The sequence below is a fragment of the Melanotaenia boesemani genome, chromosome 16, assembly GCF_017639745.1.
Source record: "Melanotaenia boesemani isolate fMelBoe1 chromosome 16, fMelBoe1.pri, whole genome shotgun sequence".
Lineage (NCBI taxonomy): Eukaryota > Metazoa > Chordata > Actinopteri > Atheriniformes > Melanotaeniidae > Melanotaenia > Melanotaenia boesemani.
In genome coordinates, this window is record NC_055697.1 from 32,480,361 (window position 1) to 32,508,154 (window position 27,794).

The window sequence follows — 27,794 nt, forward strand, 5'->3', positions numbered from 1 at the left end:
GAAAAAAACATAATGAAGGGATAAATCTTTTAAATTAGCACTTTTTAAAAACACAATAATGCATAAACAGCATAGTCAGTAAACATGCTGTATTCAAAATGTGAAGGTGACATTATCTCTGCGACAGAAGCTGGTTTTGGGCATGAAGGTGTCTTGTCACAGTGGGGAACCACCAAAAACAACGTTATCCACCTTATTTATGAAGATTCTGACAGTTTTCCAGCCGTACATGTAGAAGATGGCTGCGGGATGACCTGTGGGGTTCGCAAACACCAATACATCTAGTCTTGGGGATCTTTGCTCAGAAGGTTTAATAACCCCTCTTATAGCTCATGCAGCAGACTTTAAAGTTTCTAAAATGTTAAAAGATCAATAAATTATCCTTAGTTTACCACAATAATGATGAGGCAGAGGTTTCTTATCTAGTACTTTTAGCGCTTTCTTGTAATGAGATTCTAGAGGTGGTAGTTGAACATGTAAAAGACCAACTCATTATGCAGGAATTATGTGTGAAACTATCATTGAATGCAAACACATCATGGAGGCACCTTCAGTCCGGTGCTGTATGTCTGATGTTAACACACATGTTAAGATGGGTACAGTTTGTCATTCATTCTAACTTTTAGTTCAGTAAATAATGACTAGGGGTCACATCTCGTCTCAGTTTAAAGCTGTAAAAATGAAATAATATTTGTCTAAACAGAAAATGATTTTCACAACACTTCATGTGTTGATAGACAAAAGAAAAAACATCTTTTCACTCTTTAGCCATCTTCTGTGAATTAACTTCTTAGCAGATGAAAATACAGAAGCTCTCTGGATATTAAACATCTGGAAAACTTAATTAGCTGATGAACTTTTTACAGTCAGTGTTCGACCTTTGATCTGAAACAATGAGGCAAACAGAGCTGTTTAATTAATGAAAGACATCTGTTCCTGACTGAGAAACTTAGAGGAAGTTTAGCAGCTGAATCTGCGTCCTGCACCGAGTTGGATCCAAAGAACAAAACAAAATGGCTTTTGGGGAAAACTGTCAGATATAAAATGTGTTGATTAGTTTGAGAAAAGAACCTCAAAGAAAAAAAGGAGAAAGGGAAATCAGTCAGCTGTTTTGTTGTGGAGGATGAACTGATCAGAGGAGCGAAGAAACCTGAATGAAGAGAGATCTGGAGGAAGGACGAGATCAGGGCTGGACATCACCAGTCATGTTCTGAATCAATCTGACTGAATTTGATTCAATATCGATTTATTTACAGATATTTAAGTAACAACAGCATTTCTCTTGAATATTAAAGACATTTAATTGTAAGTATTTTTACAAACAATGAGCCATGACCATCAGATATCTGCAAGTAATCAGATTACTGTATTAATCTGGTCCGACTCATCTACATTCACTTTTGAAATCGTTGTCTACATTTACCGGTTTATCCCTTTCTGTTCCTTGTAAAATATTTAGGGTTTGTTCAATGTGGTGTTAGCGTTAGTTGCTAATGTGGGAGCCCATAGTGTTACTGTTAGCTGCTAGTGTGAGGGCCCATAGTGTTACTGTTAGCTGCTAGTGTGAGGGCCCATGGTGTTACTGTTAGCTGCTAGTGTGAGGGCCCTCAGTGTTAGCTGCTAGTGTGAGGGCCCTCAGTGTTAGCTGCTAGTGTGAGGGCCCATGGTGTTACTGTTAGCTGCTAGTGTGAGGGCCCATGGTGTTACTGTTAGCTGCTAGTGTGAGGGCCCATGGTGTTACTGTTAGCTGCTAGTGTGAGGGCCCTCAGTGTTAGCTGCTAGTGTGAGGGCCCATGGTGTTACTGTTAGCTGCTAGTGTGAGGGCCCATGGTGTTACTGTTAGCTGCTAGTGTGAGGGCCCATGGTGTTACTGTTAGCTGCTAGTGTGAGGGCCCATGGTGTTACTGTTAGCTGCTAGTGTGAGGGCCCTCAGTGTTAGCTGCTAGTGTGAGGGCCCTCAGTGTTAGCTGCTAGTGTGAGGGCCCATGGTGTTACTGTTAGCTGCTAGTGTGAGGGCCCATGGTGTTACTGTTAGCTGCTAGTGTGAGGGCCCATGGTGTTACTGTTAGCTGCTAGTGTGAGGGCCCATGGTGTTACTGTTAGCTGCTAGTGTGAGGGCCCATAGTGTTACTGTTAGCTGCTAGTGTGAGGGCCCATGGTGTTACTGTTAGCTGCTAGTGTGAGGGCCCATGGTGTTACTGTTAGCTGCTAGTGTGAGGGCCCATGGTGTTACTGTTAGCTGCTAGTGTGAGGGCCCATGGTGTTACTGTTAGCTGCTAGTGTGAGGGCCCATGGTGTTACTGTTAGCTGCTAGTGTGAGGGCCCATGGTGTTACTGTTAGCTGCTAGTGTGAGGGCCCATGGTGTTACTGTTAGCTGCTAGTGTGAGGGCCCATGGTGTTACTGTTAGCTGCTAGTGTGAGGGCCCTCAGTGTTAGCTGCTAGTGTGAGGGCCCTCAGTGTTAGCTGCTAGTGTGAGGGCCCATGGTGTTACTGTTAGCTGCTAGTGTGAGGGCCCATGGTGTTACTGTTAGCTGCTAGTGTGAGGGCCCATAGTGTTACTGTTAGCTGCTAGTGTGAGGGCCCATGGTGTTACTGTTAGCTGCTAGTGTGAGGGCCCATGGTGTTACTGTTAGCTGCTAGTGTGAGGGCCGTCAGTGTTAGCTGCTAATACAAAAGCCAATTCTCTTAGCGTTAGCTGGTAATGTAATCTAATTACGAATTAAATGCTCCAGGTATCATTCAAAAATGTTTCTAGACAGGGATGGGGTTTACAGTCTAAGAGGTCAACTACATTAGAAAAAAATGTGTCCATACCACACAGAGTAGGTGTGTTTATCATTTCATGGTGTGGTTTACTCTAATGGATGGACTGAGGAGATAAAACATAGCACAAATGTAAATAAATTTACAAAACAATACAAAAAAAGAAATGGTTGGGAAAAATATGCTGGAGGAGAAATTATTGTGATTGTAAATATTTATTGGCTCAAATCAACCACTGGGTGGAAATGAGGTCTGTATTGATCCAGTTATACAGGAGATTGGGTTCACGAAGTGTCTTGGTAGCATTTGGTTTTATCAGAATTGTAAACAAAAAAATGTCAAACTGAAACTGTAGTTTATTATGTACGGTAATTGTTTTAAAGGGTAGGAAAGCAATATTTCTTTAATTCTACTTGCTCCTTTTCAGACACTTTGTTTTGTCCTTCTTGTTTTATTCTTGTCAAGTGTCTCATCCAAGGGTACTTCTGCCTTCTGTCCTGCAGGTGGCAATGGTGCCCGAGGCCCCGCATCCTTTCCCGACTGTGGACGTGCCCGATCATGCCCACTACACCATCGGCTCTGTCATCCTCGCCATCGGCATCACCGGCATAGTGGGAAACTTCCTGGTCATATACGCCTTTAGCAGGTATGATGACACAAAATCAGCTTCCACAGAAAGAATAAAACAGGAGGATGCCGTTTATTTTTAACTATTAGTCAGAGTTTAGACGCTAATGTTCACAAAACCAGCCTGAAGGTGTATTTTAGGTTAAACATGAATGTTTAGAAATAATTTATGAGTCCAAACATTTCTCCTTTGTTTTATTGTAATTTACTCAGGCACAGTAACGGGCACATTTCTGATATGGGGAGTCCATTCTCTGAGGTGCCCAGATGTCCCTAAACACCAATAATATTAACCTGATTATTGTGAAGACATTCTTCACTTACTTTGGGTCTTTTTGTGTTTATCTAAAAGTATAATATTATCTTTTCTTTTTGTTTAATTTTTTTTTTCATTTCTGCTTTAGGTGGTAAATTGTTTGCACATCTTCCTGACTGTCACAATGAAACCGGAAAAAACAAGAAATCCTGCTTTTACATTTGGGGCGGCAGTGGCTCAGGCGGTAGAGCAGGTCGTCCAATGATCGGAAGGTCGGCGGTTCGATTCCCGCTCCCGCAGTCATCTGTCGTTGTGTCCTTGGGCAAGACACTTAACCCTCCTTGCCTCCAGTGTTGGCATCGCTGGTGTATGAATGTGTGGATGAATGTTCGGTGATGGTCGGAGAGGCCGTAGGCGCAGACTGGCAGCCACATTTCCGTCAGCTTGCCCCAGGGCAGCTGTGGCTACGCCCCAGGTATGAGTGAGGAGTGGATGAATAATGGATTCACACAATGTAAAGCGCTTTGGGTGCCTTGAAAAGCGCTATATAAATCTAATCTATTATTATTATTACATTTATTCAAATGTTTTCTCCAATAAGGAAAACAAACAGCATTTAAGAAAAAGAGAATTTTGATTTATATTAATCATAATAATTAATGTGTAAAACATGCTGAAGCTTTGATGAACTGTGAGTATGATGTTCTTAATTAAAATCCTCATTGTGAGTATTTATGTATGTAGTAGTGCTGGGCAACGATTACATGTTTTAATTGTGATTAATCACATTTTTAGGTGCATGGTTCGATAAGAAACTCAATATTAGTGTATCGTGTATTTTTATATGCTCCCTGTTAGAAAATAAAGTTGCCACCAAAGAAAACAAACAACTTCCCACACATCTAATATCTGGTTGGATGTCCTTTATTTCTGATTCCAGCAGCTTCTCTGCGGCATCGCCTCGATCCGGTGTTACGATTAATTTTTCTCCAAGATCTTGTATTGATGTATTGTATCCAACCACTGTACAAAGCCTCTCCAGCACATCTCAAAGATCCTCCATGGGGTTTAGGTCTGGACTGTGGTGGCCGATCCATGTGTGGAAACGATGTCTCCTGTTCCCTGAACCACTCTTTCACAATCTGAGCCCCATGAATCCTGGCTGTTTTGACCCACTATAGGGGTATGAGAGGGTGTAACAAATAAGAGTACTGTGGACAGATGTTAATAAAAGGAAGCTGTTAAACTTGATTGCTATAAGTGGAAATGGGGAATTAACAAATGGTGGTAACAGAAAAATGTTGGGGTGAATGGAGCTGCCCAAATCAAAAACACAATATAACCACTATGGGTATCTCAAAGTCAGCCAGTTGAAAACCAAAACCCAGGAATAATCAAATGAGTGAATGAAAACTGGCCTAGTAAGCTAAGATAACAAAAGGTGAAGCAGCTCCAATAGCTATGCTTATGTAAAAACTCTATATACATTTACAACTATAAACCAAACTAGCCCAACACACTCTAACGTTAACAGTTGTAAACTAACTAAACAGTTAAACTTCCACAAAACAACTTAAAGAGAAGCCAAAATAGTTTTTAGTTATTATCAAAACCAGAAAAGGAACAAGACTATCAGTCAATAAACCAAATGAAAAACTACACCAACCAGCTCTACCGCTCTTCCTAATCTGTCTAACCAAAATATTCTATTCTATTCTATTCTATTCTATTCTATTCTATTCTATTCTATTCTACAGTCATTTAGCAGACGCTTTTATCCAAAGTGACTTACATTTGAGAGTAAGAACAACACAAGCATGAATTCAAACAAGATGGGACGTCATAATTAAGTGGTAGTCAGACCGCTTTGAGTCCAGTTGGACCAGGTGCTGCCATAAAGTGCTAGAGGCAGTGCATATAAATTTTTTTTTTTTTCAAGTTTTTTGTATGTCATTTTGTTTAAATACAACATCACGATTTCATCAAACAATGTCAACTTGGGCATAAGTGCAGCAGCTTATTCAGTACTTGGTTGAGCCACAGAGCTGGACAAATCTTTCTCACTCATTACACTACAGTGCAGTTCATATTTAAGCTACCCATGTAATATCTTTTCAGGTACAGAGGCTATTTTGTACAAGTTAGTAAACATATGAGTACAACTACATGATAACATGGCATGAAGTCGCTTACCCTGTGGCGCCTCTGTCTTTGTCTTTGCCGCACAACGGCGTATCTCTCGTTCCACCGCAAGACTCGAGCCAGAAGTTTTCTTCTCTTTCCGGCAGTGTTTCTTTTTGCCGCCCACAATCTTCTCTCGTACAGTGCGGCTTGTGATGTTTGTACAAAGAACCACAAGCTAAGCAGAACAAAAACAAGTTGCTGAATGGCCTCCATTGTTGTTTGTTCAGTAGCGTCTCGTTTGCTGTTGTTGAGCTAGAATGACTCCACACTAGGAATTTGGTCTAAACACCGCCACCCAGTGGCAGTCCAACTTGAAGTGGAAACGCTCACCAGAACTGGCTGGACCATTCAATAATGCACCGGACCGGACCGGGCCGAACTGAACCGCTCAGTGGAAACGAGGCGATGTCACTACCGACATCAGACGGAATCTGGTCCCCAAGTAAGCGTGCAAATGTGGTGTCAGAGAGATCAATATCTGTATTCCTGCGGGCTTGTGTGCGGGTTACAGCGCAAGCTGGATACAGGTTTACATTTATTTCCGACTGATCTGAGGAGACAGTGGTTGTAGGAACGTCTAATATTTCCAGGTTAGGAACCACACGTTCACCAGCTACATCATTCCCCATCAACAACGCTATCCCTTTTATGGGTAACTGGGCACACAGCTACAGGGAAAACTCCATTTACTAGTTCTGACTTAATATGCACACGATATACTGGTCTGGGCACATACCCCATCTCAATATTTCTGATTACCAGGTTATATCCACATGAAGAGGTTTTGGAGAAAGTCAATGCATCAGCTGATATTAGCGTCTGAGAGCCTGCCGTGTCTCTCAGCATATGGACTGGAACTTCTTCTCCTGCATTCCCTGTTGAAAAAACAGAGCCTTTAAACACGAATGGTGCAAAAACAAATCAAGTTTGTTTGCCTTATCTGGTTCCTCGGCTCTGCAGTGGGTCTGTGCCGAACTAATCCCACACTTTTTGGTGTGGGTTGTTTAGATTTTTTCATTTTAAAGCAAAGCAGTCAGCAATGAGGTGACCAAGTTTGTGGCAATAGAAACATTCCCGCACCTCTGGACTCTTCACGTATGACATTTTAGTCATGGGACAAGTTTCCTCAGTGTTTTTCTGATCAACAGGGCAAGGGTGGAACTTCTCCACACTGGCGGGCAGTGACATTTTGTGCTTTAGCACATACTAATCCGCTAGTAGAGCGGCAGAAGAAAGGGATATCACTTTTTGTTCATTTAAATATAAAACAACGCTTTCTGACAGACTGAAAGGCAATTCTTAAACTCCTCATGTAGCAAAGTTTCTCCCAGTGATTACACATCAGTAGCCTTAGAAGCAGTACACCATTTATCGAGATACTTTTTTCCGGCGCAAACTCAATGCAAGTCTGATCAGCAGTTTTCCTCTGCTGTCTAAATTTTTGTCTGTACGCCTCAGGCACAAGTTCATAGGCCTGAAGAACTGTGGCTTTAAGCATGTCATAGTGTAAGCTGTCCTTTAATGGAAACGCTGCAACAACTTCCTGCGCCTTTCCAGTCAATTTACATTGCAGCAACAATGGCCACACATCTCGTGGCCAACGTAATGCGCCAGCAATGCGCTCAAAGGCAGCAAGGTACGAGTCAACCTCTGTATCCCTGAAAGCATGCACCAAGGAGATACACTTGCTCACGTCAAATGCGGCAGAAACAGAAGGAGCCGCTGCTGCAGTGGTAGCCAAAGTGGGCGGTGCCTGGGTTTGAGCCTCCAGCTCCAGCCTTTGGAGCCTGACAGCTTTGTCAGCTTCTATTTCCAACCTCCTCAAGTCAAACTCCATCTGTGCTTGGCGAGCTTGGGCCTTCTCACGGGCCTCCAGCTCCAGTCGTGCAAAACCCAATTTCAGCCGAGCCCCACCACGGCCTGAGGAAGGTGGATCATACCGAGGAAGAGTAACTGGTGTCCTCACCTGTTTTTCAACCCCTGATCCCTTCTCAGCCGTTGCTGTGCTGGGAGTCTGAGGAAGAGGGTTCACCCCCTCGTCGGTTGGGTCGCCCCTAGCCAGAGCGCCCTCACACACAGCTGCGGCTTCTGCAGACACCTTCAACAACCCCACAAGCTTCCAACTGCTCCACCATTAGAGCCTTAACCTGGCTCTTGGTGGCCTATTTTGGGACCATTAGAGAAAAATGAGCCACAAGATGCATAAGATCAGCTTTGCGGCAACAGTCAAGAGCTTCACTGGAAGGAGCTGTAAGGGACCGTTCCAGGTCAAAGGACGTAGCCATCTCGATCTCCAATCAGAACAATAAAGTCCACTGCTTCACACCAACAGTGCTAAATATACTACAGGAAAAAAGGACTCCCGGACGAGCCCCCATAACACTGGATCTGTGCCATCAGGGAAGATGGAATAACCTTCTCATTCAGTATATTGAGGTATCAGCTGGCCTCATTCTTTTGACACATAATGTTGCTGAACCTAGACCTGAACCTGGACCTGAACCTAGACCTGACCAACTGCAGCAACCCCAGATCACAGACTGCCCCCACAGGCTTGTACAGTCGCACTAGGCATGATGGCTGCATCCCTTCATCTACCTCTCTTCTTACCCTGATGCTCCGTTGCTCTTGAACAGGGTAAATCTGGACTCACCAGACCACATGACCTTCTTCCATGGCTCTAGAGTCCAGTCTTTATGTTCCCTAGAAATCTGAAGCCTTTTTCTGGACTGAAGTTGTGGCCACGTCGTTATAAGTAATCCTAAATTAAAAGTACATGAAATTAAATCAAAATCATCCACATTATGGTATAATACTATAACATCTGACACATAATCTACACAGGGTCACAGATTATTCTATTTTATATCCTATGTTCTATTGATGTCACCAAACAGGTTCCGTATGATTCAGCAGTGTTGTCAAGTTTCTGCTTCTCATGAACTAGTTCAAAGTTCAGTTCAGTTCAGTTTTTTTAGGTTCGAAGTGAGAATGAACTTGAGAAAGAAAAGAAATGAATGTGTTGTGTCATCCTCCCAGCGTCCAAAGACAGGCAGGTCAGGTTATCTGGATGGATGGATGATTGTTTTGCAATGAAATAAATTATACTAGAGCTTAAATTCTGTCACATGAAATAGATCTTCATGTGGAACATGTGTGTGGACAGAGGACATAGAAACCTTTTTCAGTGCAACAAGGCCATTTGTTGTCCAACAGCTGTTTGTAGCTTACCTCTTCCCATAATATTAAACAAGAAAAAAATGCTGCAAAGTGTACAAATATTATGAACAGATATCTTCTCCCACTGGACAGATGCTTCTACTCCATGTGTCTTCTCAGAAGTTGATGTTATGACTTATTTTTTAAGAGAAGGTGAACAAATGTTAGATTTAATTTTCAGACAGTAGTAATATTCCCGTAAATAATCATACGTCTGCTGTGCTGCGTCTGCAGCTTCTCTACACCGGCGTAGCTTTGCTGGTTTGTTATGCTAGAGCGCAATGCATCGTGGGTAATGTAGTGTGACATTGGTGTGGTGCGTGGGGAAACACTGGTTGACTGTTTTAGGATCTCACATCATCTGAGTTAGTTCTTTATTTGCAAATATGTTTTGTTCAGTTCAAGGTTTGCAGAAACAAAAAACTTGTTCTTTTGAAGTCGTTTGTGAACAAAACTGAATCAGAATCTGACCTCAGACTCAGATTCTGATCTGAAGAGGAAAATGAAACTTATTATAAATAAGATTATTCTTGGCTGCAACATTTTCTTAATGTGGAAATAATGTTTATCTGTCCCTGAGATGTTATTTTGCTTTTTAAAAAGTGGGCGTGAACGACCAAAGAACCAGGGGAGGGGAGTAAACATGTTCATCTGTGGAAAGTCTGCAGAAACACAATAATCCATGAACCCGTGAGATGTTTGGGTTTAATCACACCCTCCTGTCATTATCGAGCGTTTTTACCCCCATCTCTGTACAGAAAACATCTTTATCTGACAAAAAGAACAGAGCGATTTCTGAAGAAGCTTCTCCTCTTAAGAACCATTCAACCGGCTTATCGATCGGCCCATTTCTGGGATGAGTATTGATCTGCTTCCCTCGACAATCAGGGCAGGTTTATGACGGCTGTTCCATTCACCAGACCTCATTTAGCCGCTAAAGCAGCTCTGAGTGGTTTTTACATGTGAAGCTGAAACAGGCTGCATGACTCTTCAGACCGAGAAGCTGCATTGATCCGTTCACACCTGGTTGATTTGGTACGGCACAGACAGAAACACTGGAAACTCCTCATCTAGAAACACAGCATGTTCTTTATGCTGACATCATAATTAAAAAAACCTTAAAATATTCAGGAAGTCCCTGAACATTCATGTACAGTGATGATATTATATTATGGAGGTTCCAGAGAGGCGGAAAAGCTCTTTCCTGCTGATTGTAGGTAAAGAAAAGAAAAAAAAAAAAAAAACAGAAAAAGATAAAAGAAAATCCAAAAATGAACTAAATCTGGAAAAACAGGCGGAGGAAATCCATGAAAGAATCCAAAGACTGACAGGTGAAGGAAGAGAGGCAGCATGGAAGGATGAATCAAGGAAGGAGGGATGGAGGAACGAGTGAGGGTGGAAGGATGAGGCGGAGATTAACTTAGTTGTGAAAATGTTTTTTTCTAATCACAATTTCATTTACTTGGAGAAAAATAAAAGGATGAGGAATCTCATGTTGATGTGTTACCATGGCAGCAAACAAAATTACATTCTCTAAAGTCCTGTTAGCACAAAGATAGAAGGTATTTCCTTTCCATCCATAAGCCGGTCAAAAGACGGTGTGGAAACATCCTGGTTGTTGCTTCAATCTCTCTCTCTCTCTATCTATCTATCTATCTATATATATATATACATATATATATATATATATATATATATATATATATATATATATATAGAGAGAGAGAGAGAGAGAGAGAGAGAGAGAGAGAGAGAGAGAGAGAGAGAGAGAGATGTGTATATATATATATATATATATATATATATATATTTACATTTCCTTATTTATTTTCAGGTATTGTCACTCTGACGCGCTGTCAGGTCAAGTTGTGCGTGCATGTGTGTGAGTAGGGATGTTTGGGATGGGATGGCCGTGGTAACCAAGGAAATGGGGCTGTGAACACTAGTTCTGAAAAAATCTTCCTGATCTGCAAACAGAGGTTATTGCCTTGTTGTTAACTGCTGAGAATGAATAAGGAGGGTTTTATTAAGGAAGCAGGACAAGCCACAAATCAGCAACTACACTTATGAAAACCAGCCCAGAAACCTGCACCCATGACCGACGATATTTCCAAGCGACTTTACAAAAAACAAGCCCAAAGTCACTTGAAACAAGTGGACTTGGCAACACTGATGCTGAGTTCATGACCCAACAGCCTCATGGAGACCACCATGCTGGAGGCAAACTTGGTTGGTGGGGGTGTGGAGGGGTGTCCACAGAGAGAATAAATATGAAAAAAAAAACTTTTGTTGGTGTGCTGCAGGAGTCGCAGTCTGAGGACGCCGGCCAATATGTTCATCATTAACCTTGCCATCACCGACCTGCTGATGTGCATCACCCAGGCACCCATCTTCTTCACCACCAGCATGCACAAGAGGTGGATCTTTGGAGAGAAAGGTACAACAGCACACAGTTGGGGGGGTTCAGAATATGAACTAACGCTAAATCAGTAATTACTCATAGATATGTGAAAATCAGTTATATTACTAATTATCTCTCCATCTGCCTTTAAAACAAGAAGAAACAACATGATGAAAAACAGCACAGATCCAAACTGAAAGTTCTCTTCATACCTCCACCGAGGCTGGAGGGAAATCTCCTGGATCCACATCTGTCTGTGGATTGACAGGAAAGATAATTTCTTCCAAGTTGGGTCATTACCCACCTCTGCTGAAATGTCAAGCTGATCTACCTATAACTTAGAAATCCAGCTAGCAATCACACAAAGAAACAAACAAACAACAGCTCTTCTGTACAGGAAATGAAGGATGACCTTCAGCTGGTCTGGTTGGCCCCGCCCCAACCCACTGATAAAAGTTTGTTCTGATCCGAAACCAGTTTACCTGTCAGAGTGGGCTTTAAAGCGACTGAAACACAGCAAACTGGTCCCAGATCAGTCAAACAGGGTTTGAAGCTGTCACTGATTTAACCAGTTCATTTATTCAGATCAAAGGATTAAATCTGAAGTTTAACATGGATGGATGGATGGATGGATGGATGGATGGGTGGATGGGTATGGATGGATGGATGGATGGATGGATGATGGATGGATGGATGGATGGATGGATGGATGGATGCATGGATAGATGGATGGATGGATGGATGGATGGATGATGGATGGATGGATGGATGGATGGATGGATGGATGGATGGATGGATGGACGATGGATGGATGATGGATGGATGGATGGATGGATGGATGGATGGATGGATGGATGGATGATGGATGGATGGATGGATGGATGGATGATGGATGGATGGATGGATGGATGGATGATGGATGGATGGATGGATGGATGATGGATGGATGGATGGATGGACGATGGATGGATGATGGATGGATGGATGGATGGATGGATGAATGGATGGATGGATGATGGATGGATGGATGGATGGATGGATGATGGATGGATGGATGGATGGATGGATGGATGATGGATGGATGGATGATGGATGGATGGATGGATGGATGGATGGATGGATGGATGATGGATGGATGGATGAATTGTTGATGATGGACAGAGTCAGACTGTAGTCTTCTTCTCTGCAGGTTGCGAGCTCTACGCTTTCTGTGGCGCTCTCTTCGGGATCTGCTCCATGATCACGCTGACAGTGATTGCCATCGACCGTTACTTCGTCATCACGCGACCTCTGACCTCCATCGGGGTGTTGTCAAAGAAACGGGCCCTCCTCATCCTCGTGGCAGCCTGGGCCTACTCCCTGGCCTGGAGCCTGCCGCCGTTCTTCGGCTGGAGTAAGAAGACACACTCGCACATACACAGAGGAGGTACAGGAGATAAAAAAGCTTGATTTCTCATAACTACTCCTTTATTTTCCCGAAACCTGGCCTGTTAGAATATCTTGAGAAAACAACTTAAATCACATGTTTCTGATGAGAGGAGGATCCAAAACTGAACTGAAAAGATGAGATATGCACACAGAACAATGTGCTTACAAACTATGACAACTTAAATTGACCCTTAAGGTTCACTGTTCCTAGAAGTACTCCTAGCACTGTTCGTAGTACTGTTCCTTATACGGTTCCCTAAGACTGTTCTTAGTACTGTTCCTAGTGCTGCTCCCTTGAACTGTTCCTAGTACTGTTCCTAGTGCTGTTCCCTTGGACTGTTACTAGTACTGTTCCCTTGGACTGTTACTAGTACTGTTCCCTTGGACTGTTACTAGTACTGTTCCTTGTACTGTTCCGTATGTCTTTCCTTTGAATGTTTCTAGTACAGTTCCTAGTGCTGTTCCCCAGGACTGTTCCTAGTACTGTTCCCTTAGACTGGCACTAGCACTGTTCCTTATATTGCTCCTAGGACTATTCCTAGTAATGTTTTATAGATCTGTTGCTAGTACTGCTCGTAGGACTGTTTTAGTAGTTTCTAGGACTACTCCTAGTACTGTGTTGTAGGTCTGTTCCTAGGACTTTGCCTAGGACTGTTCCCTTGTACTCTTCCTTGGACTACTACTAGTTCTGCTCCCTAGGACTGTTTATAGTACTTATCCTTGGACTGTTCCCTAAGACTTTTCTAGTACTGGATGGAGATCTCTGTCAGTGTTCCTGGGAACAGTAGAAGTCTCCCAGTTTGGAGGTCACATCTCTGAGTGCTCTGATTACCACTGAACCCACTATTAGCTTTACCACCTTTTCAGTTTCCTCCTTCAATTCTTTTTTTTCATTATCCTTCTTCATGTTGCTGTAATTTGGGATCTCTACATATATGGCCTTATTTATGCTCTGTGTTAAACACAGACAGACAGTCTTTCGTCTGACATATCAAACAAAGTAGTACCACCAGAAACCACGGTGGCAGTGTTGCACAGTATAGCTGGAACATAGTAGAAGATGAAGAAAACTGCACTATATGTAATGGCCTCACAGACCACTGCCATCTACTGCAGTGCCTCTTTTTATGTCTCTTTCTGGGGATGTAGATCCTCATAATCTCCTCCTCTGTCGCCATGTTTTCTATTCTCTGAAATTAACATCAGAGCTCAGATGTGAACTCTGAACTCCGCACTGCCCTCTAGTGGACATATTTTCTAACAATCATGTCAATGTCAAAGATGCATGGGAAGTGTGGGGGCAAAGGGAGCAGAAATAAGCTCTGAGACTTCCAGTCTGAGATGTTCCCGAGTACTACCTCAGCCACCTGTTGATGGTGAGCCATGTATCTCTATCCTGCTTGCATCTTACAACCTGGAAGGTTGAGCTTTATACAAATGTGGTTCAGTTCCCTGTCAGGGCATCTGAATATGTGCAAGAGACAACGGAATGGAGCCATACTGGCTCAGAAGTTGCCTAGATCAACCAGCAGGTTACTGGAACAAGACATGGAGGGCAGAAAGTATATGGAGAATACAAAGATAAGTATCTGTTGCAGCTCAAAGGAAACACCACAAAGCTGCTGCAATTAAAAGTAAGTTTAATAGAATACCCACATTCAGAATCAAACAAAAATACTGCAGCTAGGAGTACCCTTCAAGAATAATAGAAGAAGGAGGATTCTGATGTTTCCCGATATAAAGCAGGGAACCTAAACAGGACCGGGAGCAGGGAACTCCAACTTGACGGAAGAGGTTTCCACAGCAGAGGGGTCTCCTCTGCCTCTCTTGGGGGTCCTCATTAGATCAGGGCTGGAGGAAAGTTTTCAAATCTTCGTGGCTGACTTCCTTCATGTTTAAAGTGGAACAGAGATAATTGCAGTCAAGGAATTGGCTGTTCACCAACGTGACCTGAACACACCATAATAATGAGACTTCCTGTTCCAGAAACTGCACACTCTTTATATTGTTCTGTCTTCTCCTCCGTCCCGCTGTCTTTATCTCTGCTGGACTCTAATCTGCTCTGATTCTTATCAAACTTATTGTTCATTTTACCCTCAAAATTCTGTTTGTCATCAGCTAAATTCAGGTTGGCTTCCTGTCTTCACGTGTTCAGCTGACTGATTCACTTTTCTCAGCGGAAATGATAAAGTATGGAATCAGAGAACCTCTGGGAAATCTCACCCAGTCTCTAGTGAAAGTGTTAAAGGTGCATGAATCTCCTCTGCAGCCTGTTTTATCTGCTTGTGGCGAGGTTTTATTATTCTGAAAGACCACATTTTGAAGCTTCTGGCTTCTTGTGTGTTATGTGTGTTGATGAGAGGTTCTGTGGTTTTAATTCGGTTCAGTTCTATACAGCTTTGTTTCAGTGTAGCCAAGTCACTGCAGTCATCTCAACAAACAGTCCCTCCAGTTAATTGAACTTCAGCTATAATCCAGTTAAAACAAATCTCCTCACCTCCAGACAATCCACTGATCAGCTGTTGGTTTGAATGTTTTTAAATGTGTGATGATGTGCATGCACACTCCAGATCAGACCACAGCCTCAGATCTGAGCCCCTCTCTCTTTTCGTATGTGCTAATGTCTCTCGCCCATCAGGTGCTTATGTACCGGAGGGCCTGCTGACTTCCTGTACGTGGGACTACATGACCTTTACCCCTTCGGTGCGAGCGTACACCATGCTGCTCTTCATTTTCGTCTTCTTCCTGCCGCTCTTCATCATCATTTACTGCTACGTCTTCATCTTCCGCGCCATCCGGACCACCAACCAGTCAGTTCTATTTCTCTCATCCAGTTTTATAAACACACACGGGGGCTTGATGTTGTTTCCATGGTAACAGAGTCAGACTCATCTATCAAATAGGATCACTTGAACTAATTTATTTTTGGATTATTTACTCCTATAAATGTTAGTTTTTCTCGGCGTCACTATTGCCATCTTTGTTTGCAGTTACCATGGTAACAGGTTTTATTGTCTAATATGTGTGTGTGTGTGTTTTCAGGGCGGTGGGGAAGATTAACGGCAGCACCCGGGACACAGTGAAGAGTTTCCATCGGCTGCAGAACGAGTGGAGGATGGCAAAAATCGCTCTGATCGTCATCCTCCTCTACGTCATCTCCTGGTCGCCATACTCCACCGTCGCCCTCACCGCCTTCGCTGGGTAAAACTCTACAACCGGCAGCTCACCAGCGGCTTCATGGCAGCTTTTAAGTTCATTTTTCAGACAAGCAGCTGATGTCATAGCTGCAGTTGTGGTTGTATCCACTAGATGCTCTAGAAAGTGTGGTGGCAAATTTTAACCTGAAGGTGATTGACTGGTTTTAATTGTGGGGACATGACCCTGCCAATGTCAAGCAAATCCTAACTTCTCCCTCCCAACAGCTGAAAGTGGGGATGTTCGGATCGATACCAAAAGATCGATACTACTGATACCAGCTTTTTATGCTCTAGAATCTATTGTCATGTTAGAATATCGATATTTTACTGAAATGGGGTAAAAATGCAGTTTTATACAGAACTGGAATACAGTAGAAATAACTATAATATCAGGATCTTCTCTAAATCATACCCAGCTGGCAGGCACTACTTTTTATTCCACCCACCAAAGTCATAAGTGAAATGGCCCAGCGTAGGGACACTGCAGTGCACCTCCCGCTCACTCAGGCCGTAGCATCACATGTGGAGCTGAACAGCAACAGTGTGATGTATGATGTGTGTGGGAAGACATAGTTTTTTAGCTGTAAACAACATAGTATATCTTAATTGCAATGAAAACCAAATATACTGTCGATGAGATTAGTCATTTTTTCTTGTCTTTAAAAACAGGATTTTGTGGGTATAAAATGGATCATAGCGCCAGGTTTTGTTTTTCCTGATGTAGAGCCATACTGGTGCATCTCTACGTCACGAGAAAATTTTAAAACCTCACAGCCCCTCCCTCCTGATGCAGGTAGGCGGTCCTCGCCATGCAGACATAGAAAATCACGCCCACCAATGCATATGAAGGGGTGTGAACTTATCTGGTGTAGATTTGCTAGTTTCAGACTTCTATTCTTTCACAGAGTTTCTGATGAAATCTTCCTGCGATGGGACGGATTTGTGCTTCTGAGGGTGTAAAAGTAAAACCGGACTTTATTCTTTACCTGCTGATCCTCATCTGACAACAGACAGCAGCTCAAATCGTAGCAGCAGCAACTTCCAGCAGCTCTTCCTGCAGCAGCTCTTCCTGCAGCGAGTCTCCACAGCTTTCCAGAGCTGCTGGAGCTGCTGACAGGCAGCTAACAGCGCTAACGGCTCAGACTGATGCATTCAGGACCACCTCATTCTTGAGTAGCTTAAGAGATTCTGGAGGGGTTTTTCACCTCAAAGACGCTCTGTGGCGGAGCTGATTTGTGAATCTCGCTTTTGCCATATATATGAGAATAGCCACAGTTGCCTCCACCTGCTGAGAAGGCTGAGGTCCTGCTGTGTGCATGGAGCTTTCTACCGGACATTTTATGACACCGTTTTGGCCTCTGCAGCCTTCTACACCAGAGTGCCCAAGTCCGATCCTCGAGATCAACCATCCTGCAACTTTTAGATGCAACCCTTCTCCAACACACCTGAATCCAATGACTGGCTCATTACCAGGCCTCTGCAGAGCTGAATGACACGCAGATGACATTTGATTTAGGTGTGTTGGAAAAGGGTTGCATATAAAAGTTGCAGGATGGTAGATCTCGAGGACTGGACTTGGGCACCCCTGTTCTACACCATTGTGTGCTGGGGAGGGAGCAGCACAGAGACAGGAAGAAACTGGTTAAAAGAGCTGGATCTGTCCTGGGCTGCTCACAGGACTTCATCAAGGAGGTGGCAGACAGATGGATGTTGTCTAAGCTAACGTCCATCATGGACACCTCCACCCACCCGATGCATTCTGCTGTAGCGGCTCTGAGCAGCTTCTTCTGGCCAAGGTTGCTAACCCCAGTGCAGGAAGGAGCTACCGCAGGTCATTCCTACCTACAGCCATCAGACGGTATAACAGCTCCACATAACACCCAATCTACAGCGCAGTCATAATTGTTGCCCCATGGTTGTTGACGGCGGTGTTGTGGTCGGCCGCAGGTCTTATTACCAGAAAACATCTGACGTGTTGTGTTGTTAAGGTGGAGTTATAAAGAATAACATTGGGTTTGAAGGCTCAGTCATTTATTAGAACTCATCTTCAGCCTGAAGGCCTAATCCTGAGCTGGTTCTGGTTCTCCCTGTGTTTTCTGCTGCAGGTACGCCGACATGTTGACTCCCTACATGAACTCTGTCCCGGCCGTCATCGCCAAGGCCTCGGCCATCCACAACCCCATCATCTACGCCATCACACACCCAAAGTACAGGTAAAACTCCACCCAGACTGCTATAAACGCTTCACGATCTTCTATGTGGTAAAAGAAAAAGTAGTTTTAATGCCTTGTGATCAAATGTTTCCATTTTTATTTGAACCTTTGTCATATTTTCCATCCAACAAGCAGGATGGCTGCAGCCAGCAGCATCTGTTGTTTTCATCCTTCTTTCTCCGTTCTTATTGTCAGCAGTGATTTGAAAATAGTTGTTCTGGTTACCTGAAGCCAAGCGGTTGGTAAATGTTCACACACAAAGGGCTGATGCTTGTTGCCATTTTCACTTCTAAAATTCATTAAATGAGTTTTTAGTTGTTTATTGTTAGAGGGACGTCAATCATCTCCACAGTAGCTGCTCCAGTGTGAGCTGAGTGTTGGGAATGAATGAAACAGCCATTAAAATAACAACTCATTACAGGTCATACAACTGCTCATCATTTCAGCTCTGGTTACTTTCACAGTCTCTGGGAATCAATCTGAAATTGTTTTTTAGCAAATTCTGTTCTTTACTGATCAGGTTCCAAACTAGCTCCTAATGGCTGGAGATGAAATAAAAGAAAAAAAAGTAAAAAATTTCCACGTCACGTTCACACCAGCATCTCATCCAACAATTTCAGAGGCTCATCGTGCACTCAGAGGCGGAGACAAACTCTCCATCCAATGACATTTTGGTGATCAACTCCTGTCATCATGCATAGCAAATGTAAATTTATTTGAATGATTTTAAAACTTTAAATACCAGTTCATTTACACTATGCCACCCTTCTTTCCACAAAACATAAATTATTTTCTGTTCTATAAATGCAAAGTGGATGCCAAAGATTAGCAGCAACACAGAGTTTTACTTATTACTTTTTCTGCAATGACAAAAAAATCCCTTTAGTCCTCTTAAAGACCTTTTGGTCCATGGGTCATATCTAGACCTACTGAACATAAAACAGTTGTTTTGGTCATTAATTCCTGTCCTTGTCATGTGTAGGAAATGTAAATTTATTCTATAATTAACCCTTTAAATGGTGCCGCATTTATTTACACAAAAAATAAATTTGTTTTTTTTTTATTTAATGAATGTGAAGTAGATTTTTTTGTGCAGGCTTTATCAGTCCAGGACTTGCCAAAGATTAGCAGCAACCCTTATTTTTACTTATTTTTTCTGCCATTAAAAAAAGATAAAAAAAAAAATATATATTTTCTTCCTGCTGCTCCAGTTCCTACATTTTGAACACTTTCAAATTTCATGCTAAAAACATGCTAGAATGAAAAAGAAGTCCCACAAAAACACGAAAATGAGAGTAATTACCCAGACAGCAGACACAGGCCACTGTTAGGCACTTATGGCTCAGTCATGGCACCGGCAATGTGGGCCGAATATGAGAAGTTGGCCTAGACAATGATCACAGCGGTTTCCTTGTGGACCACATGTGGTGATGGTGTGGCTATGTTTTGGTAGCCTCTTTCACATTAATGACTAAGTTATGGCCATATATGGATCAAGCAAGTCTGCAGATGTGGGCCATATTTGGCCCAAACATGTCTTGTTGTCTGTAATGAAAATAGTCCTGCTGACTTAGAAATCTGATACATATGACATGAATAAGTCAGTCAGTCTGGTCTTCTTCAGCTCTTCCTCCACTCAAGCTTTTTATTGACGTTTGCAGCTCTGGTCTGCACCACAAAGTGTTAAAACTTTCCTGTTTTGTGTTTGGTAGCTACTGAGTTATGCACCAGTTCTCCACTTTTCAACGTGATCGGACCTTTAGTGAAAGCTCTGCTGCCCAAAGCGTCCTAACACCTCAACTGAAATAATCTCCTCTTGATTAACCTGAATGCTAAATGGGCTGGACAGAATTAAACCTTCACTCACACATGACGGTTTATCACCGGATCCCTGACACCGACTGATGAAGAATTAAAAGTAGGAATATTTCACTGCACTGTTGATTTTAACTGTGTTAACCATGAAAGTAAAAAAGACATAAAGAATTAAACAGCTTGCATAAGGTTGCAAATAAAAACATCAGCTCAAGTTTCACACTTCCAAAGAAGAAAAAATCTGGTCCTTTTTCCCTCCATTCTATTCTGTTCTGTTCTATTCTGTTCTGTTCTATTCTACTCCATTCTACAGTCGTTTAGCAGACACTTTTCTCCAAAGCGACTTTCATCTGAGAGTAAGAACAACACAAGCAGAAACCAAGCAGGAGGGTCATCATAACTAAGTGGTAGTCAGACTGCTGGGAGTCCAGGTGGACCCAGGTGCTGTCCACCTGGAGCTAGCCTGAAGCCTGAGCTACAGATGATGTGTAGCTCAGGCTTCCGCTTCTACAGACTGGTTTACATAGAAAAAACAAACAAAAGGACCAGAAATAGTAAGAAATGACTTGGTTTGGAGTTTCAAGAGTTAATGAATCACTACATCTGCGAGGTCCAGTTAACTCTAAAACTTCCTCTGGTGGCCATTTTGACCTCTACGTTTAAACTTCAGTTAATTCCCTTTATAAGTACACAGCTAAAATAATATTAGTTATAATGAAAAGATGTTTCACAAAACAATATTAAGCAACAATTGTAGCCTTGTTTTCACAGAGACTAAATCTAAACTTTAATTTTTGCAGCCTAGTTAGTAAAAATAAACCTGAAGTGATGGAGAACATGATAAAAGAAAGTTAGGCTGTATGAAAGTAAGAATATTTATACCGTACACGATGCTAGTGAGGCTAAAACAACCACAGCCAGCGCAGATGACGTCTCTTCTCCAGCACATAGCTTTTTGCCTCATGGGCTGCAAGTGTTGGAGTTTTTGTTTGTTTTTCTTACCTGGCACCGCCTCCTTTCAGGAGCCTGCTGCACCTTTCCATGTTGTTCCACCTGCCTTGTCTCTTAGTGTTTTGGTCTTTTGTCATATTTTTTTTAGGCCTGTCATGTTTCCTGTTTTATTTTGTAGAGTTGTTTTCTGTGTGCTTTACTTCCTGTTCCCGGGTTCTGGTCACCAACTGTCACACCTGCTTCTAGTCTTATAATCTGCTCTTCTGCATTTATGCTCCATGTTTTCTTTCTTCATTGCTGTTCATTGTGTGTATTAGTCAGCAGTTAGTCCGGTATTTTCCGTAGTCTTTGTTTCCGTAGACTTAATGTTCCAGTTGACATAGATGGGTCTTTCACTGGTTTAGTTCCCAGTGTTTTCTGTTGAAGTAAAACTTCATCCCTCTCTGTGAGTCCTGCATTTGGTTCCTTTCACCTCGTCTCTTGCTTCCAGTCCATGACATGCTGGCTAAACTCTGCTGGACGTTCCCCTGCAGCTGCTGTAGAAAAGCTGCTTGGTCCACTTCTTAAAGATGATGTAGAAATTAATTACTGCAAGGTCCCGTATGCTGTAAAATACAACATCGATCCATCTCTGCACAGTATACATCCACATCCACAGAATGCTGGAAACCCTTGAAAAATCCCATGTGGACAAAAATGACTAAATGTGTCAGAAATGGGTAGAAATGATCATATTTCCTCTGTTCTTTACATACGAAATATTAAAACTAGTTCTAACTTAAATTCATGTAGTTTATGTAAAATCATGTAGCTTCATGATTTTATTAGACAGTTATTGAATGTGCACATTTCAAAAAGTTGTCCGTTCTAGTGTTAATAGTTATGTCTAACTCTAACTGGAGCTCCACTCAGCAGATTCTCTGTACAACACAGAGTCAAACGTCTGAAGACTCACAGGCTCCTCCCTCCTGAAAGTCTGGGTGTGTCTCTGCAGGTTGGCTTTAGCCAAATACATCCCGTGTCTGGGCACCCTGCTCTGCGTCCATCCTCGCGACCTGCGTTCGGCCAGCAGCAGCTTCATGTCCACGCGCCGCTCCACGGTGACCAGCCAGAGTTCCGACATCAGCAGCCAGTACCGGCGGCAGAGCACTGCCAAGTCCCGCCTCTCCTCCGCCTCCGACAGCGAATCGGTGAGCTCCAAAACACTCCTCTTATTATATATGAGAGTTCAGCCAACACGTTTGATGGTGTTTTCCCCCGCAGGGTTTAACTGACACCGAAGCCGATCTGTCCAGTCTGAGCTCTCGACCAGCCAGCCGCCAGGTGTCATGTGACATCAGCAGAGACACCGCCGAGCTGACCGACTTTCCCAAACACTCGTCCAGCTTCAAGTCCAAGATAAAGAACCACGACTCGGGCATCTTTGAGAAGGTAGCTTTTGGTTTCTCGTTGGGAATGTGCAGAGTTGTTTTGCCTTTGGTGTATTTGGAATTCTGTCTCTGAGTCATGTGATTAAAACTCTGGATCAAAGATGCTGCTGGAACACTTCAATCAGATTTCAGCCACACGATCGATGGAATAACAAAGGAGGTGAAGAGCCATGGCGGCGTCCTACAGGAGACTCAGTGGACGTCCATCAAAGTTCTCTGATTGGGGAACATCTTGCTGTCACACTTGTGGTTGTAAAACAAATTATGTTTAAAAAAACTGATTTATGTGATAAATACCAGAGTGAACCCGTAAAACTCCTGGGCCTCCGAGGTCCATCTCGTCTATCTTCATCACTGTGTAACTCTTTGGGGTAAATTGTTTACCCTTTAGGTGATCTACGGAAGTTTTCCAGGCATTAAATAACAAAACTAAATATGTAAAGATACATCTGAGGTCGGTAGCATTTTATTTAGTGTTAAATAACATTTCTTTCTAGTTGCTGGGTGTTCCAGCTGGATGGGCAGTGCTCTATCTGGGTGGGCGGGGCTCCAGCTGGATGGGCAGTGCTCTATCTGGGTGGGCGGGGCTCCAGCTGGGTGGGTGGTGCAGAGGGACACCATCACTGCTTTTAACCAGGTGGACAAGGAGTTGCAGAAATGAGGACAACAATAAAAAACATTGTGTAGGAATAAATAAAGGAAATCCTCCTCTTGTGTGTTTCGTTAGCGTAGCATCACTTCTAGACCTCCAGCCTCCAGTCTGGTCCCGGTCTGCTGGACTGAAGGACCAAAGCTACTTTCCACACTGACTGCTACATGCTGGCAGCAGACTGGCTCCTTATTTAACTGGATGGGTTTTATAACATGAAGTTTTGTTTCACTATGACAGAACATGTTTTAGTGGTTGAGCTTCTTATTAACATCATCTCCCTTTTTCCTGGAAATCCTGGTTTTCCCCCCAGAGTGGCTCTTAGGAGGATTAATATGGAATGTGTCTTTATTCATGTCTACAAACAGCTTTAATATCTAACATGTGGTGTGAAAGGTAATAGTAGATTGTGTACGAATGTTTCACATTTCACATCATTTCCTTGTTTTATTCTGGACCGTTGGTGTCGCCGTTTCCCATTTTTTTAGATTCTGTGCGTACGCCTGGGTCAGAGATTTGTGGAGGTAGGAACATTTTCCCGTCAAGTTTGGTTTTTATAAATCCCAAAAGTTGACTATATTTGGCGTACGCCGGTAAATGAGGCCCGTGGCTGCTCTTCCACAAAGCCCAGCTCTATGCAGCTTATTGTGGTCCTCCGGATACTCCAGCCATGTATATTTTTATAACCATACCCTGATTTGTCCCTGACGTGTTTGGGGAGTTCCTGGTCTTCATGGTGATGCTTGGTTAGCGGTGTCTCTTGTGTAGGTGTTGCAGCAGCAGCCGCTTTTCAGAAAGGTGTGTGTATGCTGATCATGTGGCACGTAGATCACACAGGTGAACTATTTTACAAATCATGTGACTTCTGGAGGTACGTGGTTGCACCAGAGCTCATAACAAAGGGAATAGATACATGTTTTTAATTTTTTTTTTTTACGTAAAATGTTTTTCACTTCAAAACTTCAAGACTATTCTGTGCAATTCCATCAAAAATAAATAAATAAAAAAAAATTAAAGAATAATATTTTAATTAGAGGTTGTAATGTAACAGAGTAGGGGGGAGTGAATTCTGTATTCTCTTCTTTTGATCGAGATCAGTGATGTGAAATTCTGTTGTATTTTCTGTTTTTATTTTTCCTGATCTAATGATGAGTACACTGTCGGATCTTTGCTGCTGATGATGCGTGTGATTAAATCTAATTTGGGAAGCTTAAGCTGCAGGTATTTGTGCAGCATTTGGAGCTTTGCATTAAACTGAATGTGTTTCCTCTAGACATCCTACGATGCCATCTCCATGGGCGGGGTCAGTGAACGCAACAGCATCCCAAATGTGAGTTTTGATTCAGTCACGACTTCATCTGGAACGTAAAACTCCTCCGTTCTCAGGTGGTTGTTTGATCAGCAGCTCTCAGAGGGAGACGTTAGGCCTTCTGTCTTTCTGAACCTTGTTGTCTTTCTTTCTGGTCCTTTCTTGTTCCCGTCCCTGCTGGTTTTCTGTCTCAATGCAGCAGTAACACATCTTTCTGCAGTTGTTTTTGCTTTTTTGTGGAAATTCTTCTTTTTTGTACATCTGTGTTTTTATATTGTGTCTCTGCATACATCATAGTTTTACTTTGTAGTTGCTTTTTTTTTTTATCTGTGGATGCTTTTCATAACTTGATGGATTCCTTGTATTTGTCTTGTGTCTCTGTGGTCACATCATTCCTGCTCTAAGCTACTTTATGCTGCTCTTTGTGTGTGTTTGTGCAGTTTTATGCAAGTTTATAGTTTCTTGCTGGATGTTTTGTGTCCCGTCTTATTGTGCAGCATGTTGTGTCCCTTTCTGTATTTGATGTGATGAGTTCATAATTGTTATTGCTTTATGTTATGTACCTGTTTAGCTTAAGCTTAAGAGGTGAAATGATAGATAGAAGCAAACACATCAGAGAAATGCATCTCACACACACAGTTCAAAGGTCATTGCACTAAGTCAGAACTTCCAGACGGCGCGATGAGCGACTGGAGAGATGCATGTATAAGTCATCCAGTCAGCGTTCAGGTCTGTAGCAGGTAGCGACAGAAATGTGTTGCAGCTGTTCAGACGATCCAGGAGAAGCAGGGACTGCCAGCACACGGATAAAGTCATGGTCAGTTTGGATGGAAGTCGTCCCAGCAGGTTTTCCTTTAGTCTGTGGAACACGGACTTGTAGGATAGTCTCCAGCCCAGTCTTTCAAGCTGGGGCTTTTATCTGGATGCAGAAAGCAAACCAACGACGAAAGCAAACTAAATCTCAAATAAATCTCAAATATTTGCATTTCAAACAGTTTTCTGTCATCAATTTCAGGCTGTGGAATCTTGCTGGGAAGTGATAGTACCTGTATGATCGTGTCCTTCTGGCTTCTTTTATATATTTTCTACAGTCTGAGAGACTGGGGGGCATCTCTCCAGGGTGAGGCCTATCCGCCGGTTCTCTCCACCACAGCGGCTTTACATGAGAAACCACATCACCACACAACTAGGGATCATTTTGGAGGCAACCTGTCATCTCCCCTTATTCCTGAAAATACTTTTTAAAATCACATTTTGTACATAAATCACGAGGTTAATGAAAGTTGTCGTGGTGTCATTCCAGTTTGCTGCAGCAGGGAGCGCTTTCGTCTTTAATCTGGGCTAAATTAGGTCTGAGTTGTTGGGCGGTTTGGTTCGATAAACCCTGATCTCTGTTGCATTTCCATAGCAACTGTACCCTTACCTGGTAGGCGGGGCATCAGCCAGACGGCAATAGATGCGTCAGCTACATAATAGTGTGATGTCATAGCGATGCAATGCCTTCCTTCAATTACAACAAAGAAAGCGACACAGAAACAAAGTGGGAGAATGGTGGACAATAAATCCACCGTATATTTAAACATCTTGTTGCCGAGTCACACAAGAAGTGATAATTCTTTCCACCAATCAGAGGATTGCTGACCCCTTTAGGGTCAGATTGGTAAGATTGGGACCCAAAGGAAGTTTCCAAAACAGTAGAAGGGTTCGGATATTCTGGCACCTCCCAGTTTTTGCCTGTGGAAAGACCAAAAAATGCATCCTGACCTGGACCTGTTGGTGGAAGCGGGGCTTTGGAACTACTGGATTCCCACATTTTTCTGGAACTGTTCCAGTTTTAGACCCAGTTTTTACTGGGTTGGTGAAGCTCTGTCCATCTTTCCATCTGAGAGACTCTGCCTCTCTGAAATGCTCCTTTTATACCCAGTCATGTTACTGACCTGTTACCAGGTAACCTGGTTAGTTGTCAGATGCTCCTCCAGGCGTGTCTGGTTTGTACCAGGTACTTTTCCAGCCTTTTGTTGCTCCTGTTCCAGCTTTTCCAGACGTGTTGCTGCATCAGATTAAGTTAAATTCATTCTGTTTCTATTTTTCCACATTTTGTTTGACATTTTTTTAAATTTGGGGTTGTACCTAATTACGTGGGTTTCAAATAACTTAAAATTTTATTTAAATTAAGATTTCTTATGTTTTGATTATGAATAATAACCCACCATCATTATTTCTGTGCATTAGGCACCAACGTAATTCTCCGATGAACGGAAGTAGTGAAGGCAGCATCTGCTGTAAATACCTATGAACAGTTTTCTGGAAAATTAAGATTGTCCACATTTGGTCTGCCGTTATTTATCAACTCATTTTTAACTCTTGGTTTACATGAAACGAACTTTCTCCCAACAGAACGGAGACTTCGCAGAGGGACACATGATGAGGGGTGCGATTGGTCGGATCCCGAGCATCGTCATCACCTCGGAGTCCAGCCCCTTCCTTCCTGTTGGACAAAAGGGATCACGGACAACCCGGCCCAAGACAGCCAGCAGCAACTCGGGGGCGGGGCCTGGGTAGAGCCACGCCCCCTGCAGGAGCCATGTGACCAGCTCACTTCCTGTCAGATATTTAGTTCTCAGAAACAAACAGCTAACAGAGGAAAGCAGAGGTTCCAGATTTATGGATGTTTTACAACTTTTTTGATTTAATGTTATTTCCAAACAGATTTAGATGGACATGGAGTCGTGTTTCCAAAACCAGATTAGAAGTAAAATAAGTGGTTACTTACAGAGCAACTTAACGCTCTGTGTGGATCAGACAGCTTAGATTACCATAGCCGATCCAGACTTTTATGGGGCTCTCAGCTGAATTTGATTTGTCAGAGTGGCCCAATAATTTGCATTAGTATGTAGTTATGGTGCATCATTCCACAGCCACTCTGGTTTTTCTGCGTTTTAAATAAATGTAAAGTTTTCCTCCCAGGTCCAGGTGGAGGTCCTGTAACCTTTCCATCTGAATCCAGTTAATATGTAGGATTTATTCATTCTGCACACAGCAGAGGAGATTTAGTTGCAATGAGACTTTAATTTGTTGACATTAAAAGATAGAAATGAATATGTGTTCATGTGATTTTACACATTTATAGTGTTGGGAAATTAATTGATGCAGAATAACCAGAGTATTTCTTTGACAGTTGCAAGAAAATCTAGAATGTTGACAACAGAGATGCAGCAGATCCGTCTCCAAAGACAAACGTGTCAAAGTTCATTAATAATGCAGAAACGCCTCATTTAGCTCTGAACACGTCTCGTAACAGAGTAGAGGCCAACCCCTAGAGGTATGAGGAGAAAGAACGATTCTTTTCT

General features: G+C 42.7%; 1 protein-coding gene across 1 annotated transcript; it reads left to right on the forward strand.

Moving 5' to 3' along the window:
- The first annotated feature begins 3,274 nt into the window (after window positions 1–3,274).
- On the forward strand, window positions 3,275–27,342 carry opn4a (opsin 4a (melanopsin)). The gene is made up of 10 exons (XM_042009756.1): window positions 3,275–3,411; window positions 11,355–11,488; window positions 12,642–12,845; window positions 15,519–15,690; window positions 15,923–16,081; window positions 18,183–18,290; window positions 22,051–22,246; window positions 22,320–22,487; window positions 24,409–24,465; window positions 26,842–27,342. The coding sequence occupies exons 1-10, from the start codon at window positions 3,275–3,277 to the stop codon at window positions 27,004–27,006; spliced, it is 1,500 nt and encodes a 499-aa protein (XP_041865690.1). The 3' UTR covers window positions 27,007–27,342.
- Window positions 27,343–27,794: the final 452 nt, after the last annotated feature.

Excerpts from the sequence above, each read along its gene's own strand:
- opn4a (XM_042009756.1), top strand. The coding sequence starts at position 3,275 with ATGGTGCCCGAGGCCCCGCATCCTTTCCCGACTGTGGACGTGCCCGAT. Across the intron at positions 15,691-15,922 it reads GCCATCCGGACCACCAACCA|GGCGGTGGGGAAGATTAACG; the intron begins GTCAGTTCTATT and ends GTGTGTTTTCAG. Across the intron at positions 22,488-24,408 it reads ACTCGGGCATCTTTGAGAAG|ACATCCTACGATGCCATCTC; the intron begins GTAGCTTTTGGT and ends TGTTTCCTCTAG.